This window comes from Microcaecilia unicolor, chromosome 2, assembly GCF_901765095.1.
Source record: "Microcaecilia unicolor chromosome 2, aMicUni1.1, whole genome shotgun sequence".
Classification (NCBI taxonomy): domain Eukaryota; kingdom Metazoa; phylum Chordata; class Amphibia; order Gymnophiona; family Siphonopidae; genus Microcaecilia; species Microcaecilia unicolor.
This window is the reverse complement of record NC_044032.1, coordinates 72,093,133-72,113,061: the sequence shown is the minus strand read 5'-3', so window position 1 is coordinate 72,113,061 and position 19,929 is coordinate 72,093,133. Positions and strand designations below refer to the sequence as shown.

Below are 19,929 nucleotides of genomic sequence, written 5' to 3'. Positions count from 1 at the left end.
ATTTAAATCCAGGAAATGTTATTATACAATAATTATGGATAAACTTGGTCTTTAAACATACAGTGGTCTTAAAACTCATGAATCTTTTGTTAAAGAAATGACTACTCACTTCTTTAACTTTTGACCAAAAGCTTTAACAAGAGTCTCCTTTATTTAAAGGGGTCCTGATTTTATCAAACATAGGGGCCCTTTTACTAAGGTGCGGTAGACCCAACACAGGCCTACCATGTGGTAAAAGGGCACTAAATTGGGACACACTGAGGTGTCTCACAGTAGTTTGGCCATCAGTGTGGACTACTCCCGCGGTAAACAATATTTTTAATTTTTTGCTGCGGGAGGAGTGTCTGGGGTGGAGACTACATAAGTACATAAGTACATAAGTAGTGCCATACTGGGAAAGACCAAAGGTCCATCTAGCCCAGCATCCTGTCACCGACAGTGGCCAATCCAGGTCAAGGGCACCTGGCACGCTCCCCAAACGTAAAAACATTCCAGACAAGTTATACCTAAAAATGCGGAATTTTTCCAAGTCCATTTAATAGCGGTCTATGGACTTGTCCTTTAGGAATCTATCTAACCCCTTTTTAAACTCCGTCAAGCTAACCGCCCGTACCACGTTCTCCGGCAACGAATTCCAGAGTCTAATTACACGTTGGGTGAAGAAAAATTTTCTCCGATTCGTTTTAAATTTACCACACTGTAGCTTCAACTCATGCCCTCTAGTCCTAGTATTTTTGGATAGCGTGAACAGTCGCTTCACATCCACCCGATCCATTCCACTCATTATTTTATACACTTCTATCATATCTCCCCTCAGCCGTCTCTTCTCCAAGCTGAAAAGCCCTAGCCTTCTCAGCCTCTCTTCATAGGAAAGTCGTCCCATCCCCACTATCATTTTCGTCGCCCTTCGCTGTACCTTTTCCAATTCTACTATATCTTTTTTGAGATACGGAGACCAGTACTGAACACAATACTCCAGGTGCGGTCGCACCATGGAGCGATACAACGGCATTATAACATCCGCACACCTGGACTCCATACCCTTCCTAATAACACCCAACATGCCTGTGTTAATTGGTAGTGTTGACTGTTGCTTATTTATTAGTACAGGAAAGATGATTAGTGCAGAAGTAGCACGGAAACCCTTACCACCTCCTAAAAAGGTGGCACTAAGGGCTCCCAGTGGTAATGACCACGTGCTAATGGGAAAATTAGCGAGTGGTCATTAAAAAAAAATGAACGAGTCTATTTTACTGCCACGGTAAAGTGGCCATAGCATGTGGGAAGCCCACATGCTGACAGCAGAGCCAGCCACTTTTTAGCGTGGCTTAGTAAAAGGACCCCTATGTGCAGGTAGAATATAGGTGGGTGAGACGAAATGCCATTACAGTGATGCTACTATGTTATACATTTATTTAGGGTTTTTTTTAACAAGTAGCTACAATTGACTGTGTGCCTATTTATTAGTACAGGAAAGATCATTATGCTTTTCAAAAAGGGTTCTCCCACTGTTTGCCTGTGATAGAACTTTCTGAAGAGGGCTATAAGTAGAACTCTGTAAACACCGTGGCTGTGACTATTTAAAAATATTTCACCATCACTAATAGCTTCTGATCCAGGAGCCACTGAGGGAATTTTTCTACTCATGCTAACTCATATTCTCCTAAGATCTAGTAAGGGGATCCAGGCCTGTGCTGACTATTCTTGCTTGTTGGGACTCAGGAAGGGGATTTCCAGGTCTGTACTTTCTCCTCATGGATTCCTCAGTCCATACTGATCCTCTCTCTCCTTCTATGGCCCAGAGTTGAGATCCCCAGTCCCAAGCTAATTTTTCCTTGGCCCAGAGAGGGGATCTCCAACATGCAGTACTTTTGCTCTCCTCCTGAGGCCGAGGGAAGGGATTCTTTTCTTATACTAACTCTTCGGCTTTACCAAAGCAAAAGATGGAACCTCCGGTGAATAGGTTTGCTAACTTTCAAGTATGAACATTCTGAATATGTAGAAAAGCTGAGTAAAATATTTGCTTATGGTATCTTCTACCTATGATTGTACATCCCCTCTCGATTTTGAAAGCATCCTCTCATTGTTGCTTGGATGATGGGCTTTGGAACCATGGTAGCTGATGCAGACCCTGGTAGTGGGAAACAAGCTTGAAGCTGATGTTGCTGCTACTATCTGTACTAAAAATGCTGCTCTGGCTGCCGCCCATCTACCTGTCCAGGCAACTGAGCCTGAACCTGACCATAGTAAAGTAAAAGTAAAAATCAAAACTGACTTTCCAGCCTGCCCAGTTGAGATTCATCCAGCACCAACTCTGCTCTTCTCCTACTGGCTGAAGTAGGGTGTGTAGGATAGTGGAGGTGGCAGTACCTTGGCAGCCTACTACAGTGCATGTGTACATACATTACAAAAGCACAGTGGGCCTATAGACACTCAAGCTCCTGTTCTGGCAAAAGGTGATTAGCTTGCTAATATTGCTGGTTTCAATGATGGTGGGGTAGACTCACTCTCTCGTGAAGGAAGGTGATCAGAAGCTATAGACCGAGGTCTAAAATCCAGGCATTTTCACTTTTCCTTCAGTCAAAAGTTAATTGAGTCCAAACAGTCTGGATAGTTGGCAATCCGATGTCAGTGTGTGCTATTCTCTCTGTTCTCTGTAGGTAGAAGATTCCCAGATCTGCTTTCCACCTGTTTTCTCTAAGCTCAGAGAGGGAATGGCCAAGAGGCAATATTCTTTTTCTCCTATTTTGACTTTGGAAGGGGATCTGTGGTCTGTGCTAACTCTTCTCCCAGAGAGCGGATCCTCAACTGTGCATTCGCTCTGTTTCTTCTCCCTGAGATTCGAGGGGGTGGGGTAGGGGGAATCTCCTCTCCATGCTGATTCTTTTCTTCTTCTGGAATCTCTACTAACCACATGACATACGCAGGGCTCCACCTGTTGAACCTTTTAGTAGTGGCTGTTGTACCAGCTGCTTCAAGGCCTCTTTTTGGCTTCCTTTTTACAAAGTCACGTTTCATTTCAAAAAGTGTTTTTCAGCAATACTACTGCTTTTTCTGTTCGAAATGTACCTCGCCATGTGTATGGCAATGCAAAGTGCCCGACCATAGTCTCTGCACAAACATGTTAGTTCATTATTAGTATATAGAAGATTTTGCACATTATCTTCAATTGAAACCTCTTAGTAAGGAATTTATTACCTACAAAGGCTTTCAGATTCAAAGCAATGGAAACTGAATTCCTGCATTCAGCCAAAGAATAGGAATAGCCTGGGAACTGGCAGTTGAAGGTTCTCCACACTGCTTCAGTGGTATGCAAGGACCACCTCTGTGGGAAGTTCAGTTCCCATGTCTGTTCAATGCTTGGACTCTTTACTGACTGCCAACTAAACCAATTAGTACAACTTGTCATTCTGGCTATTTATGCACGGTTGTTGGTAGGAACTAAGTGGGATTGTTGTCAATGTGGGCTACCAGAAAGATGTGTTATTTTACTGTAAAGCCCAGTTATTATTAACTAGGTCTCACTGCATAAAATGGGACTTGGTTAAAATAGCATGAGTTAGTGCTAAAATAACATATCAATATGGCTACCATTAAGACAACTACATTCCTAAACCATGACCAACAATTCATTGTGCATAGGGCACCAGTCATTAGATAGATTATGAGTTCAATTCCAGACTGGCCCTGACAATCAACAGGTGGAAGTTTATGTATCTTTATGCTGACCTCTGACCTGCTCAGTGTTTTAAGAGACAAGATAGGTAGGTAGCAATGGGAATATTACATTGCTCAGCCTGTTCTTAAAGTGGCTTAGCTACATAAATATCTACATGATCCAGGAACACTGTAAACTATTTGCAAGAAATTCCATATTTAATTAAACTGATTATATGAACTGCAATAGTGTAAAGATGAATGGTTGCATAAAACCAATTTCAGCACAAAGATACAGGTTGATAATTATGAAGTAAAACTGCATAGAGTCTATCTGTTGTCATTATTCTGGCAGTACAATGGCATGCAGATAAAACAAAATTTAAACTGATAGATACACAGGGCTTCGTTTACAAAGCCACACTAGCAATTCCTGCGTGGCAAATGAGAGGAAGCCCATAGGAACCGAATGGGCTTCCTCTCATTTGCCACACCAAGAATTGGTAGTGCGGCTTTGTAAAAGAGACCCATAATTTGCTGAAAATATTTAATATGTGACTCCTGTATTTTGAAGATTTCTAAGAGTTCTGTCTTGAATGAAGTTTTACTTCTCAATAATAACTCTTCATTTAAATAGACCACTCATTTTCCCTTGTGAAAGTTGTGCAGCAGAAATGCATAGTATATTGACATTTGGCTTTAGTTACTTGCCTTTGCAAATCCAAGCTCAAGGTGAGTTACAATTCAGGTATAGTAGGTATTTTACTGACCCGGAGAGGGCTCCAAATTTGAGTTGAATAATATCCCTTAAAGTCTTGGTCTTCATTCCCAGTCCTTGAGGGCCACCTACAGGTCAGGTTTTCATGATACTCATAATGAATATGAATGAGAGAAATTTGCATGCCCACTACTATCATTTTATGCAAATCTTTCTCATATATATTCATACTGGGTATCGTGAAAACCTGACCTGTAGGTGGCCCTCGAGGACTGGGATTGAAGACCAAGACTTTAAGGGATATTATTCAACTCAGATTTGGAGCCCTCTCCGGGTCAGGAAAATACCTTCTATACCTGAATTGTAACTCACCTTAAGCTTGGATTAAGGGGATCATTTTATAAATGTTCACATATATTAACAGTATACATGCAGCTTTTTAAAACGTCTGCTGAAGAAAAAGCACTATTCATGTGCAAATGAGAAATTTGCATACAATGGCGGTATTAGTCATGCAAATTTCTTTCATCTCATGCATTTTCAGTAGACATATCCTAAAAATCTGACCTGTAGACAGCCCTCAAGGCTTGGGAATGAAGACCTATGCCTTAGAAGATATTATTCAAAGGGATATATCTAGTTAAATGGTTCTAGGTCGGTTCCCACCTGGACAGTTTCCACCTACCAATTCCCATCTAGGACAATTCCCACTGAACCAATTCCTACCACACCAGGGAGGACAATTCTCACCTGTAACCCAAAAAATACAAAATACACTAGCACAAATAATCTCCCTCCCTTTTCTCTTCAACATTGTTTGTGGGGGGGGGGGGGGGCAGTACCCTCTCACACACCCCTACAACATTATCTTTTACACATCCCTTTCCCCTTCCAGACATGCCGTTCATGTGGGGGAGCAATGCCCTCCCACACACACACACAAACTAGGTTTCAACCATATTCATGTTTATTATGGGATCTAAATGTCATAAATCAGTAAATAAATAAATAGACAGATAAATACAAACTGCAGTTTGTGTGGGGGGGGGGCAATGCCCCCCTCACCCCCAAATTAGGTTTCAACCTAATTTAGCTCCTCAAAATGACACACTGATTATGATTTATAACAAATTATTACTCTACCTACAAAAAGTTATTCTGTTATTATGTCCTCTGTGTACATCTGTATGCTGCTCTAACCTCGTTTCAGATGCCGTTAAAAAAAAAAAAAAGCATTGCCAGTATTCATGGGACCCAATACAAGAAAGAAGCTACAGGCTAGGGAGGGTGTGAAATGTCAAGGGGGGAGGATGTCCTTGGTGGGAACTGTCCCCTTAAGTGGGAATTGTCCCGGGGGAATTGTTCTAGGTGGGAATTGGTGGGTGGGAACTCGCCTGATACCAGTTAAATGAATGATTAGCTGGCTAAATAAGGGCCCTGTTTACTAAGGCGTGCTAGTATTTTTAGCACACAGTAAAAATGAGCATGTGCTAATGCCTATGGGTGTCTCTAGCATTATTGTGTGCTAATGTTTAGAATGCCCTGAAAACGCTAGCTTGCCTTTAGTGTGGCTTAGTAAACAGTGCCCTAAATTTCTGGGCTGCAAGTTTCTCCACCCACCCACCTCCCTCTACCCTACCCTCCCCCCTGGTGGCTAAATCCAGCCATCAAGTTTTTCAAGGCATTTAGTCTTAATCATGGGAATAAGAGGCATTCCCAGAGGTGGGAGATGTAAGGGAGGACAGGTGCATGAGGGGCTTACATTTCTCTGTGAAGCCCATCTGAAGATTAAGTAGGTACAAATTCAAAACGTATTTCCATACTCATGAATCATTTGGAAGCATATTTTAAAAGAAAAACTGCTTGCACAATTTACTTTTAAAAATTAGCTTTAAGATCTGCAGGAACAGCAGTATCCATGGATTTTCAAACTATCCATTCTACTGCATATTGCCCCTTTGATGTCACTCAACATTTTTATTTCTTCTCTTTTGAATATTTAAACAATGTTACCCCCTTCTTTGCTTTCTTTCGTAGTTTTTTTCTTTAATTGCTTTTGAGGGTCAATATTCCCCAGGTATTCAATGCCAGGCCATGTCCGGGTACTGGCACTGAATATCCAGATCAGCTGATATTCAGTGTTCCCATCTGCGTAAGTAAGTGAATGTAGGCCTGCATTTTGTGTGGTTTTATCTTCTTGCTTAACTATGCGGGCATCAGCATTGAGTACAGCAGATGTCTGTATAACTGACAGCTCCTCCCTGATTCCACCCCCAAGCCGCTCTGGCATGAACCACAGAACGCTGCGGCAGTCAGAGTGGATATTCAGAGATATTGAGCAGTTAAGTGCTGCTGAATATCCAGGGATAGCCTGCTGAATGGGGTTTAAGCAGCCAGAAGCCTATCTTGCCCACATATATCCCATTGAATATTTGCTCCTGAGTCTTTTACTTTCCAGCCCATCCTATGTTAATGCTTTGTTGAGTCACTTTATCGTTTTTCAGTTTCTACTAGATTGAGGGGCCCTTTTACTAAAATGGGCTGCGCTAGTGTAGATGCATGCTTTGGGCACACACAGATCCATTTTTCAGCGAGCCTGTAAAAAAGGCCTATTTTAAAAGTTCTGTGAAAAAAGGACGTGCGGCTAAATAAAAATTGGCACGTGTCCATTTTGGGTCTGAGACCTTACCACCAACCATTGACTTAGCGGTAAGTTCTCACATGGTAACCGTGCGGTAATCATCTATGCTAATAGAATGACGATTACCGCCCGGTTTCTGCCACGCTTCAGAAAATAAAAATTATTTTCGGCGCATGTAGTAAGTTTATTTAACTTTCTCTTCCTTTTCTGGTCTGTGTGTGTCAAGGCAGTTTCCTCTGTTTGCTTACTCTCCGCTTTATCTTTGTCTGCTGAGTAGCTGTGATCCTGTTTGTTCCCTTTAGCAGTTCCCTTTTTCCCTTGGGGGTTGTGGGGCCAGCTTTGTATATTCCTTAGGTAGTTCTCCCTTTCCCTTTGTATGCTGTATATTCAGCCTAGTGTGTCCCCTGTATCGTTGTATGCTGTAGGTATAGCCTAGTTCCCTTTTGTGCTGAATGGTTCAGCCTAGAGTGTATTCCTATAGGTGGTTTTCCTTCCCCTTTTCCCTGAGTGCTGTAAGGTACAGCCAAGAGTATTCCTTGAGTGGCTTCCCCTTTCCCTGTATTGTTGTATGCTGTAGGTACAGCCTAGTTCCCTTGTGTGCTGAATGGTTCAGCCTAGAGTGTATTCCTATAGTTGTTTTCTTTTTCCTTGAGCGCTGTGTTGTATAAGCCTAGAGTGTTTCTTTCTGGGGCTTCCTGCATTCTTGCTCGCCTGTGGCATAGCCTTGTATACCTTCAGAGACTTCTGCCTCTCACCCTTTTCTTTGTGACTCTACCCTGCATTGTGTGCGCTGCTTGAGGCCCAGTTCCATGTGGAGCCTTTGTTGTTCTTTCTCCCTTCCCAGAGTGTGACTCAGTTCTCAGTCGGCCGTGAGGCCCGCTTGCTTGGTCTTTGTGTGAGTGGGTTCCCGATCAGCCATGAGGCCCGCCTGAATTCTTTATCTCCCACTCTCTGGTGGTGCCTTTTGGCTGTTGAGTGTGCGGGGCTTGGTGGCTGGGGTGGTGCGTGGGGCCTGTTTGGTCTACCCTAGGCCTTGGCCAAAATCCTATACTAGGCCTCGGCCTGGGCTCAAGGGCTCACGCCCGGAATAACAGAGAGAGAGAGAGAGAGAGACTTTTGAAGAAGAAACCCAGTTCCAAAACACATTAGATCACATGTGTGTTGGAAGGTGGGATGGGATACTGGATTCTCTAAAATGCACAGCCATATGTGTCTCACATAATCTTATCTCCAGTTATGAATTAGTACTACCTATCTTGCTAAATTAGATATGCTGGAAATACATTTATGAAGAAATTTGATTAAAAATTTGATACCTGTAACCAAACTGGATACAATGAGTGGGAGCACCAACATCTGCAACATTCGCATCAGCAGCTCTCCTGGAAATGCAAAGTACTTTACTTCCCGGTAGCTTAGTTTGTAGGATCGGACAGAAAATCCAAGAATCACACCTGAAAGAAGAAAACATCTATTGTAACACCCAACAAAGTAATATGAATATGTTAACAGATCAACAGTAAATAATCTACTTCCAATCAGATTTATCTTAACATATCCAATATAAAATTAAATCTGAAACTTCATCAATAAAGTGTGAGAATGGACCTCGATGTGCACTCGTTTATAAAACCAGTTGTGTTGTCCATTGAATTTTATGTTCTTGTGACTTGCTCTCTGTGGAATATACATCAAGATGTATGAGATTCAGATTAAATAAGCATAAATGCTGATTACATACTAAGAACTTGTCTGCCCATTGGTTGATCACTGGTTAGCTTTAAAGCATAATGAAGATATTTGCTAGAGGATTATTGAACATGTAGCTTATGACTGACAAAGAGAAGACTGGCACAAAAAGCAAAGAACACATGTCTGCCACAGCAAGGCAATATGACCTCCCCCCTGAGCAACATCTTTCCAAAAGCCCCCTAAAGCAGAGTCTCCCCATCTGATCCCTCTCTTCTGATCAAGACCCTCTCAAAATAAAACCCTCCAAACAGAGGCCCCCAACAAACCTGGACCCTCCCTCACCCCTTATATTAAAGAATGCCCCCTAGGAGTAGTATCATGAGACTACCACTAGAGGGTCATTACAGCTATTTTGAACCCAGAGTAGCACTGGTACAGGTGTGGAGGGGCAGAGTATGAGAGGGTTGCTTTTTGGGGAGCCACTATGAGGGGGGTATTGGATTGGGAGATTAACTATTGGAAGGGGTCTAATTGAGAGGGATACTATATGGAGTGTCTGTGTTATGGGAGAATGAGACTTTGGAGGTGTGGGGGATGTGTCACCTCGGCGATTCTCTGCCAGCGCACATGGTGCCTATATAGTAAGTGTCTGCCCTGTATGCTAAATATAGAGCAGATGCTTATCATACCCTCTGCATTTACCTCATGGGTTTTGTACTTCTACAACATAACTTTTACAATTGAGGTGTAGTAGGTGCAAAAACTTAACACACTTCAGTAAAAGACTCTTCTAGTCTATAGTTCTTTTAGAAAACATGCAGATTCTATATAATTTACATAATAAAGTTACCTTTTAAAATGATATTCATTACAGGGCAGCTTAATATTTCAAGTGATTAGCAAATCATTAGTATCTTCAAAGAGAAAATAATAGTTAAAATATCCATGAAAATACATGAATTCTAGATTAATAATTTTCACAACACTTTTCTTAGTAATTTGGTTTTCAAAGATTTTACCCAGGCAATTAAACAGTACCTGGGTTGGAAATTATCCTCCACTTCTGTGATGTAAAACACTGTGGATATCTTTATTCACACCTCAAAAAAGTAGGGCTGGGAGTAATGGGAGAATGGAGTCAGGAGACACCTGACTTATAGTGCAAACTTTGTGGGGACAAAAATACCTGTTGTGCAACTGGCCCTGAACTTTGAAAATTCATTTGCAGGTCCGTAGGTGTAAAGTGATACCAGTAGGTCTGCAAGCAGTGCAGTAAATTTAAAACTCTCTTCTTTAAATAGAGATTGCATGGTCTTAAAACCTCTTGTTCATAGAAGTTAGAGGTGTGCAAAATATTAATCAAAAGACCAAATCTCCATAGCGCAGAGGAAAAAGTGTTGGATACTGCTCAAATATTACTTTTTGCAGCAAAAAATCATGCATTATTATTTGCTCAACTCAGGAATGCTGAGGAATAGAGGTCTAAAGACTCATTTGAAGAGGATATTCTTCCACTTTGGCCTATAAAAGGAAGCTTAGGGGCTCTTTCACTATGCAGCATTAACATTCAGCGGGGCACACATTAGGCCTTATTATAACAAACTCTTCTATGCATCCAAATATATCACAAATGATACATAAGTTACTTCCTTGGACTGATCATCAATTACTACTGTTCTCATTAATACATGTCTCCTTATTCACATATTGTAGTGAACCATTATTAAATTACTACTGAGGCACAATGGCAAATTAGATCTGAACCTAGATTCATTTCTCAACCTATCTTTAGAAAAATAATACACAATGGTGCAAAGATATGAAATTGGCTTTTGATAAAATCACCCCCATCAAACCACTTCCCTCAAGAACAAGAAACTCTGGTATTCACCAAAATTACGACTTACAGAGAAAACTATGCACGTAGAAATATCAATAGCTCATAAACAAATGGCAAAAACTTATACAAATAAGGTAATTTTAATTTAAAAAGTCTATTATCCCAAAATTATTATTTCAGTCCCTAATACTGTAAAAAAAAAAAAAAAAAAGTTCCAAACAGTTCAGAACACTGCCACGAGACTCATCCTAGGAGAGCGACGCTTTGCACATGCGGAACCCTTGCACTTCAAATTACACTGGCTGCCTATACAGGAGCGCATTGCCTTTAAGCTCTGCTCCTTGACCCATAAAATCATCTATGGGCTTGCCCCGGAATATATGCACCCCTTGATCAATCTTCTGCCCAGGAATGCCAATCCTGCCACTCGTTCCTACCTCCATCTGCACTTCCCAAACTGTAAGGGTGTCAAGTACAAGAAGATCTTCGCCTCGTCCTTCCGCTATTGGAGCCCTAAGCACTGGAACGCTCTCCCACATCACCTCAAAACTCAAGCGGACCATGCCCTCTTCAAGAAGTTGTTGAAGACCCACTTCTTTGCCAAGACCTACTCCTCACTTTATACCGCTGCCTGATGCACCCTCCCTGACCCCTATCCTGCTAGTTTGCCCTGTTAGATGCTTTTCCCCTTGCTTACTTCCTGTATACTTTTCTAAGTTTCCTATTTTGTAATCTTATTAATGTTTTGTAAGCCACATTGTGCCTGCATGAGTGGGAAAATGTTAGATATAAGCGAACAATAAATAAATAAATAAATAAATGTTTTCAACTAGTAAGAATTCTAACAAAACCTAAATTACATGATATTGATTCTCAGCTCCCAGAGGTAACTGAGAGGGGCATTTTCAATATGATGTCCAAGTCGGACTTTGGACGTTTTGCACTAAACATCCCAAATCCGAATAAAAAACATGACCATTTTCAAAACCACAAAATGTCTCTCTTTTTTTTCCGATAATACTGTTTGTAACAATATCTCACCATTGCTCCCTTATCTTGTCTGCTGAGCCCTCCAAAACCCACTGCCCTCAACTGTATACCACTACAATAGCTCTTATGAGTGAAAGAGGCACCTATATGTGGGTATGGTGGGTTTCTGGTGACTTTTGGATAGTATTAAAAATTACAACAGCATCTCATGACCCTGTGTCATTCTCTCTACTTAAGAAATTTAAAGAATTTTTCTTGTCATTCATATACAACCTGATCACTACATCTCTAGAATCTGCTGTAGTTCTACAATCTTGTAAAATTGTATATATAAATCCTAGATTAAAAGACTGCTATAAAAGCCATTCAGATGTTACAAATATCAGTCAATTTCTAACTTCCTTTTCTAGTAAAACTAATTAAAAAAAATCATTGCAGATCAGCTCAATATATATCTAGAGGATACCAATTGCTTACATCTGAACTAAACTGGTTTCAGGAAAGGATTCTACAGAAAGGCAATATTAAATCACAACACACGCATAAAAGAAAAATCTTAAAACCTGACCTCCCTCAAAAACAAATATAAATATACAAGGAAAAGATAAAACCAGAAAAGCAAGCAGCAATTCAACCTGCTTCCTATTTCAACTAGTTAAATCACTGACCAAACCAACATAAACAAACTCTGAATTCAGTTTAATGGCAGAAATCTTTGCAACATTCTTTCAGGAGAAGACAGAGAAAATACTTGACACTATTCCTAAGATAACCCAGAGAACCAAAAACAGAATCCACAGAAAACTTGGACGACAAAAGCCCCGTAGACCATCAATGGTCCAATTTCTCAAAAACAAACTTTCTAGACCTCAAGCCCACAATACAAACATTTTTGAAGGGACAATGCATCTTTGACCCATGCAGAGCAGATTATCTTAAATCAGCACCAACAAAGATCCTGAACCATCTAACAACAATAGTATACATCACATTATCTAAAAAATGCTTCCCAAAAGAACTAGGAGGAATAGTACTCAACCCACTTATCAAGGGAGAACCGCTTGAGAAGAATTCTCCCAACTATCGACCAGTAGCAAACATACCCACAATAACTAAAATCCTGGAGACCATGGTCGCAACCCAACTACAGGACTACATGGAACACCACCAACTACTGGATCCAATGCAATCAGGATTCTGCTCTAAATACAGCACAGAAACAGTAATGGCAGGTCTACTATCAGAGCTACACCTCCTCATAGATAAAGATCAGCAAATTTTCATCATGCAACTAGACCTATCAGTGGCCTTTGACCTGGTCAACCATGAAACCCTCCTAGCAATGCTCAAAGAAGTAGGAGTTAGAATACTCAGCTGGTTCTCAGAATTCCTAAAGCACAGATCTATTTAAGTCAAATGGAACAATCCCAATCTCAACCATGGCCCATGAAACATGGAGTTCTACAAGACTCCCCACTCTTCCCTATTCTCTTCAACTCCTATCTCAGGGACAGAGGGATGATATTAAACCCACACAAAATCAAATATTACACCTATGCAGATCACATTATCCTATTATTCTCAGGGACAAACCCATCATCAAAATACACACATATGAAAGAAGTCTTCAAGGTGCTATATGAGTGGTTTTGCTCCCTGAAACTAAAAATCGACCCTGAAAAAACAATATATTATGGGTGGGAAATAAGACAGCACAAACCCTAGACCTAAACCAGGAACTGGCAGGGAAAATAATCCCACTGAAAAACGAAATCAAACTCCTGGGATGTCCTCGCAGATAAACAACCTGATATATAAAATCTTCTTTAAATTAAGGCACGATATATAGAATGGAAATTAAGGCATGATATATAGAATTTGGAGGTTAATGTGCGGGAAACTTCTTTGTTAGGATGTACTAAGCTCGTTTATTAGCGAAGCTTAGTAAAAGGGCCCCTTGTCTGTTGCAGAAATTACCTTACATCTATTGTTTAACAATTTCTGCAGATGTGATTGTCAAAATGTAATGCCGTGGAAAGAAATATATTTTAAAGCCTGAAACAAAATGCTACTGGCCAACATCTGCCTGACAAAAGCTCATTTATACGCATTAGTAATTGTGAAGAATAGAAGCCAAACTTAACAGAGGATCATACTTATGGTAGATTAACAAAAGTAAATTTAATGAGTTCTACATGGAAATTTTTTTGTACTGTTTCCCACCATGTTTTACTTTAATATTCTGTAAATTGTGCTTTGTGACAATTACCCCCAGATTCTATAAACGATGACTAAAGTTGTGCACGCAAATCAGCATATGTATCTGATTTGTGCATGCAACTTAATTGCTTAACAAGCTAATCAGCGCTGATAATTGGCCACTAAAAATCAACTATCAGCACTAATTGGCACTAATTAGAATTTACGAACTTTCTAAGCATATTCTGTAAAGCGGTACATGTACATTCTAATGTGGAGATTACAAAAGGGTTTGTGGCTATGGGATGAGCATGGGCAGGTCATGGGCATTCCTCTAAGTTACACGCACTGTTATAGAATACACCTGATCCACGTCTAAATTAGACACGGAAAATTACACCAGGTTTTAGTTAGTGTACATGGTCACGCATAAATTTTAGTCACAGGGATAGGTGCTATATATATATATATTTTTTTTTGTTTTGTTTTGTTTTGTTACATTTGTACCCCGCGCTTTCCCACTCATGGCAGGCTCAATGCGGCTAGAAACCATGTCTGACTTTAGGCGAGGTTTATAGAATAGTGCTAAGTGCAGGTGTTTTAGCATCAATTCTTTAGGCATCATTTATAGAATTTAGTCCTTATTGCTTGTATATGATATGTTGCTACCAGAATTTATAAATAAGATTGTCAATATCAATCATAAGTAGCAAATCTGAAATTAATTTGAAATGTTTTATGTGGGCAATATATTTAAATCCATACTTGTTTAAATACCTAGTGAGCATTAAAGTGATAGACTCAAAATGCTAGCTGCAACTAGATATAATCCCCCAGATTCTATATAGAGTGCCTAGTGATACGCTCCAAAATCCAAGCATATTCTATAATAACTAGCCGTTGAGCCCGTTAAAACGGGCTAGTATGGGGTTTTTCCAAGACCCCCTCCCCTCGCCGCTGCAGGGCCCCCCGGGAGTCGCCGCCGCCACCCCTCCACCCGGCCCGGGCCCTCTCTTCGCTATTGAACTTTACGTCACCGAAACACAGCACGCAGATCAGCAGAGTTCCCGTCGGCCTTCCTTCTCTGCCTGTGTCCCGCCTTCGTGTGATGTAACGTTGGCGAGGGCGGGACACAGGCAGGGAAGGTAGGCCGATGGGAGCTCAGCTGATCTGCCTGCTGCATGTCGGCGATGTAAGTTCAATACCGAAGAGAGTGCTCAGGCCGGGTGGAGGGGGGGCGGCGGCTGCGACTCCGGGTGGAGGGAGCGGTAGCGGCGACCTCGGGGGGGGGCAGCAGTAGGAACGTCGGCGGTTCCCCCCCTCCCCTTCGCGCAGTTTCCCTCTCTGTCCCGCCCCTGTCATCACGTATTGACACGGGGCGGGACAGAGAGGGAAGTGTCTACTGTGCATTTGCGAGTGAGTACGGTCACTCGCCATTTATATGTTTGATATGTGTCACTTGTCTTAACAAGCCAATCAGTGTTAACAGCACTTAACAAGCAATAATGAGCACTAATTGGCAATAATTAGAATTTACGCACACAACTCGCTAAGTGTATTCTGTAACGTACTGTGCCTAAATTTTAACGCATGCAGGCAAAAAGGGACATGGTTATGGGTGGGGAAATATGCATTTCATGGGCATTCCAAAATTTACATGCCTTGTTATACAATATGATCTTGCCAGGTATTTGTGACCTGCATTGGCCACTGTTGGGCTTGATGGACCTTTGGTCTTTCCCAGTATGGCAATACTTATGTACTTATGTGCCTAAATCTACGTGCTGGGATTTACAGCATGTTTTCATTGGTGTAAATGGATGCACATAGTTTTAGGCACTAGGATATAAACTAAGCATATTCTATATATGTCATATATAGAATCTGACCCAATACAGGTAGCTGCTATTAAAATTTTCCCACAAACCTCTGACATTACATTTTAATTCTAACCCAAAGCACTCACTATATAATATGTAAACTGCTTACTGCAGATCCTTTATGTTTGTTCCACTCTTTCTTTAATTCAGATAGGCCTCCTATCCACCACCTCTGCTGGGAGGTCATTTTATGCATCCACCACCCTTTCCATGAAGAAATTTTTCCTTAGGATCAATATTCAGTGTGCAGCGGTCAGTGTTTTTTAAAAACTGGCCACCGTGGTCTGAATTAAACCCAGATATTCAGTGCGAGCCCATATCTGGGTATTGACCAGGGCTTTTTTTGTGGGGGTACTGAGTACCGGCACCTTTTCCATTGTCTGCTAAAATTGACCCAAGTTTTAATGAAAGAGCTCAGGCTCTACACACCAATTCTGCTTTGTCAAAGGATCTGTGACTGGTTGCAAGGGTCTGGCTATTGAGGGGTGGATCCCTCAGTGATCACCCCACCCTTGAAGGGTGGCCTAGCATTTGAGTACCGGCACCTTTTTTGCTAGAAAAGATGCACTGGTATTGACACTACATATCCGGGACTTCAGTGACTCCCAGAGGTTATTTGGGTACTAAGAGAGTTATCTGAGCAAGTTAGGACTGCAATTTATAAAGTCCTACTTACCTGGATAGGTATCTGTACACCGGCACTAAATATCGGGAGGTGCTTGGATAACTTCTGGCTTTGCTTCTGCTCTGCCACCAGACTGCCCCGGGACCAAACAGAAAACGAGACAAGAAAAATCACAAGAAGATATGCAAAAAGTTCCTAAGTTTATTAACATCCAAGACTTGACATGGGCCATCTTGGATGTTAATAAATTTTGGAACTTTTTAAGCATCATCTTGTGATTTTTCTTGTCCTCTTTGCTGTGTTTGCGGACTGTGACAGTTTGTTCTTCTGTGTTTTCGTCTACCAAACAGATAATGCCATGGTGGTTACACATGATATTCAATGGCACTTGGTTAACTGCCAGAAAATTGGCATTAACTTAACAGGAGCTCTCCTGCCTGGTTAACTCCTGCTGAAAATCAACCCCTTAAATTACTGCTGAGTCTATCCTCTTTTAACTTCATCCTATGTCTTCTCATTCCAGAGCATCCTTTTAACCGAAAATGGCTCACCTCCTAGGTATATATACCGTGGAGATATTTAAATGTCCCTATCATAGCTCTTTTCTCCCATTTTAATTATTTCATCTCATTTGATATATCGCTGGGGCCTTCACATAGACATAGTGTGGTTTAACATGTACAAGCTAAAAAGAGAGAGTGGAGAAGGAAAGCAGGGGAAGCTACATAGTCGTAGGAAAGGAAATGGAGAAAAGTAAGTTTTCAGAGCTTGTTTAAAGATGGGGAGAAAGGGTTGGTTTCTTACATATTGAGATATTTAATTCTGTCCCCATATACTTTATGTCTGAGTCAGAATGCCTCCTAATCCAGCTAAGAGACAAAGAACCAATGTAGCTGCTCGTGATCTACAGAGCAGGGGCGTATCTGGCCTCCGGCGGTAGGGGGTCCAGAGCCAGAGGGAGGGGGCACATTTTACCCCCCCTGCCGCCACCGACCCCCCCTCCGCCATTACCGGACCCCCCCCCCCCCCCCGCTGCCGTTTCTTACTTTTGGGGTCCCCCGCCAGCTGAAGAAATATTTTTAAAGGCGCAGGAGGAAGCGGACGCAAAAGTAAGAAATGGCAGCGGGGGAGGGCTGGCGGCGGGAGGGGGTCAGGGTGAAATCTGCGGGGGCCCAGGCCCCTGTGGCCCCATGCAGATACGCCCCTGCTACAGAGCTCCTCGCAACAACACATCATCTGTGCAAGAACTGCTGAATCTGTTGTCTTGAGGTAATCCTGAGCTACCCTAGGTTACTGATCATGGGAGACTTTAACCTACACATTGAAACTCCAGGCACCACCAGTGCTGCCTTTAATATGATGGTAGCTCTAGGATTTACTTAGGTGATCAACCCATGAAAGGGTCATATGCTAGGCAAGAAGGGGCCAGCATTCTTAGTGGACAGGCACCAAGACATCCAAGTAGAGCAGTGGGGCAACCTAGGGGGCACTGCGGTGGACTTCACATAAAAGGACCCAGGTACACATCTCACCGTTACCCCCTTATATTGTATGGTGAGCCCACCAAAACCCACCAAAAACCTTCTCTACCCAAATGTACACCACTACTATAGCCCTTATGTCTGCAATATGTGGGTACAGTAGGTTTTTGGTGGATTTTGGAAGGCTCACACTTTCCACCACAAGTGTAACAGAGTGTGATACAGGCCTAGGTCCCCTTCTCTACAGTGCACTGCTCCAACCACTAGGCTATTCCAGGGACCTGTTTCCTGCTCCAATAGGACTGGTCATAACATCTGAAGCTGTCATAGAGGCTGGTATATAGTAGTAGTAGTAGTATATACTGTTTCTTTCATATCTTTGGGGAGTATGAGGGGTCAGTGACCACTGGGGCAGTAAGGGAGTTATGTCTTAATCCATCCAGTGGTCATCTGGTCATTTAGGGCACCTTTTTGTGACTTAGTCCTGACTGAAACAGGTCTAGATCAAAATAGCTAACTTTTAGCCCAGAATGTTTTTCTTTGTTCCATTATAGCAGAAAACCTTCCAAGTTTCGGGAATACCCAAATCCTGCCCCCAACATGCCACCTTGTGTTTTGGAAGTACTGCAGATGAACTGCATAGAAACATGTCTTAAAATTGGTTTTGAAAATAGCGATTTGAACATTTTGGACAAATAAACATCCATCTACCGCTTTGTGCCGCCTTTTGGACTTTTCTTGTTTTAAAAATGGGCCCCTTGGTGTCTGCAAAGGAGTCAATATCTTTGAACACAAGACTGGTGGCATTGAGATAACACCCCTATCATGGACTGATCATTGTCTAATCAAATTTGCTATTAAGGCCTACAAAAAACAGATGGGCCCAACCAAGGTTTGGAAGGAAATACGAGACATAAGAAACCTGGACGAGGCCATAGCAGAGAAACTGAATGTATTCTTTACTTCAGTCTTTATGGAAGAAGATGTAATAGACCTACCTGTACCAGAAATGGTTTTCAAGGGTGATGATGAGGAGGAACTGAAAGAAATCTTGGCGAACCTGGAAGATGTACTGAGCCAAACTGACAAATTAAAGAGTAGTAAATCACCTGGACCAGATGGCATGCACCCAAGGGTACCGAAAGAACTCAAATATAAAATTGTTGATCTGCTGCTAGCAATCTGTAACCTGTTGTTAAAGTCACTAGTAGTACTAGAAGATTGGAGGGTGGCCAATGTGACGCTGATTTTTTAAAAGGGTTCCATGGTTAATCCAAGAAATTACAGACTGGTAAGCCTGATGTCAGTGCCAGGTAAAATAGTGGAAACTATTATAAAGAATAAAATTGCAGAACATACAAATAAACATGGTTTAATGGGACGGAGTCAGCATGGTTACAGCCAAGAGAAGTATTGACTCACCAATTTCATTTCTTTGAAGGCATGAATAAACATGTGGATAATGGTGAGCTGGTTGATGTAGTATATCTAGATTTTCAGAAAGCTTCTGACAAAGTTCTTCATGAGAGACTCCTGAGAAAATTAAAGAGTCATGGGATAGGAGGTAATGTTCTGCTGTGGATTAGGAATTGGTTATTGGACAGAAAACAGAGGGTAGGTTTAAATGGCCATTTCTCTCAATGGAGGAGGGTGAATAGTGGAGTGAAGCAGGGATTTGTACTGGGACCGATGCTATTTAACATATTTACAAATGATCTGAAAATCAGAATGTTGAGTGAGGTGATTAAATTTGCAGATGACACATAAATATTCAAAGTTGTAAAAACACGTGTGGACTGTGATAAATTGCAGGAAGACCTTAAGAAATTGGAAGACTGGGCATCCAAATAGCTGATGAAACTTAATGTGGACAAATGCAAAGTGATGCACATTGGAAAGAATAATCCAAATCATAGTTACTTGATGCTAGGGTCCACCTTGAGGGTCAGCACCCAAGAAAAAGATCTAGGTGTTGTTGTAGACAGTACGCTGAAATCTTATGCCCAGTATGCAGTGGCAGCCAAAAAAGCAAACAGGATGCTAGGAATTATTAGGAAAGGGATGGTAAACAAGACTAAGATTACCACAATGCTTCTGTCTTAGTCCATGGTGCAACCTCACCTTGAGTATTGCATTCAGTTCTGGTCACTGTATCTCAAAAAAGATATCTCAGAATTAGAAAAGGTTCAAAGAAGAGTGATCAAAA

The 19,929-nt window shown here is 41.5% G+C and overlaps 1 protein-coding gene across 4 annotated transcripts in view; it reads right to left on the bottom strand.

The window, feature by feature from the left end:
* Positions 1–19,929, bottom strand: part of SLC1A3 (solute carrier family 1 member 3) — a 239,477-nt gene that overhangs the window by 186,509 nt on the left and 33,039 nt on the right. For 3 of the 4 annotated variants that reach the window (XM_030192149.1, XM_030192150.1, XM_030192152.1), the window contains exon 2: positions 8,333–8,470. The exons of the other annotated variant lie outside the window; for it this stretch is intronic. In XM_030192149.1, coding sequence (XP_030048009.1) covers positions 8,333–8,470 — 138 coding nt within the window. The remainder of the gene's footprint in view (positions 1–8,332; positions 8,471–19,929) is intronic. 4 annotated transcript variants of the gene reach the window in all.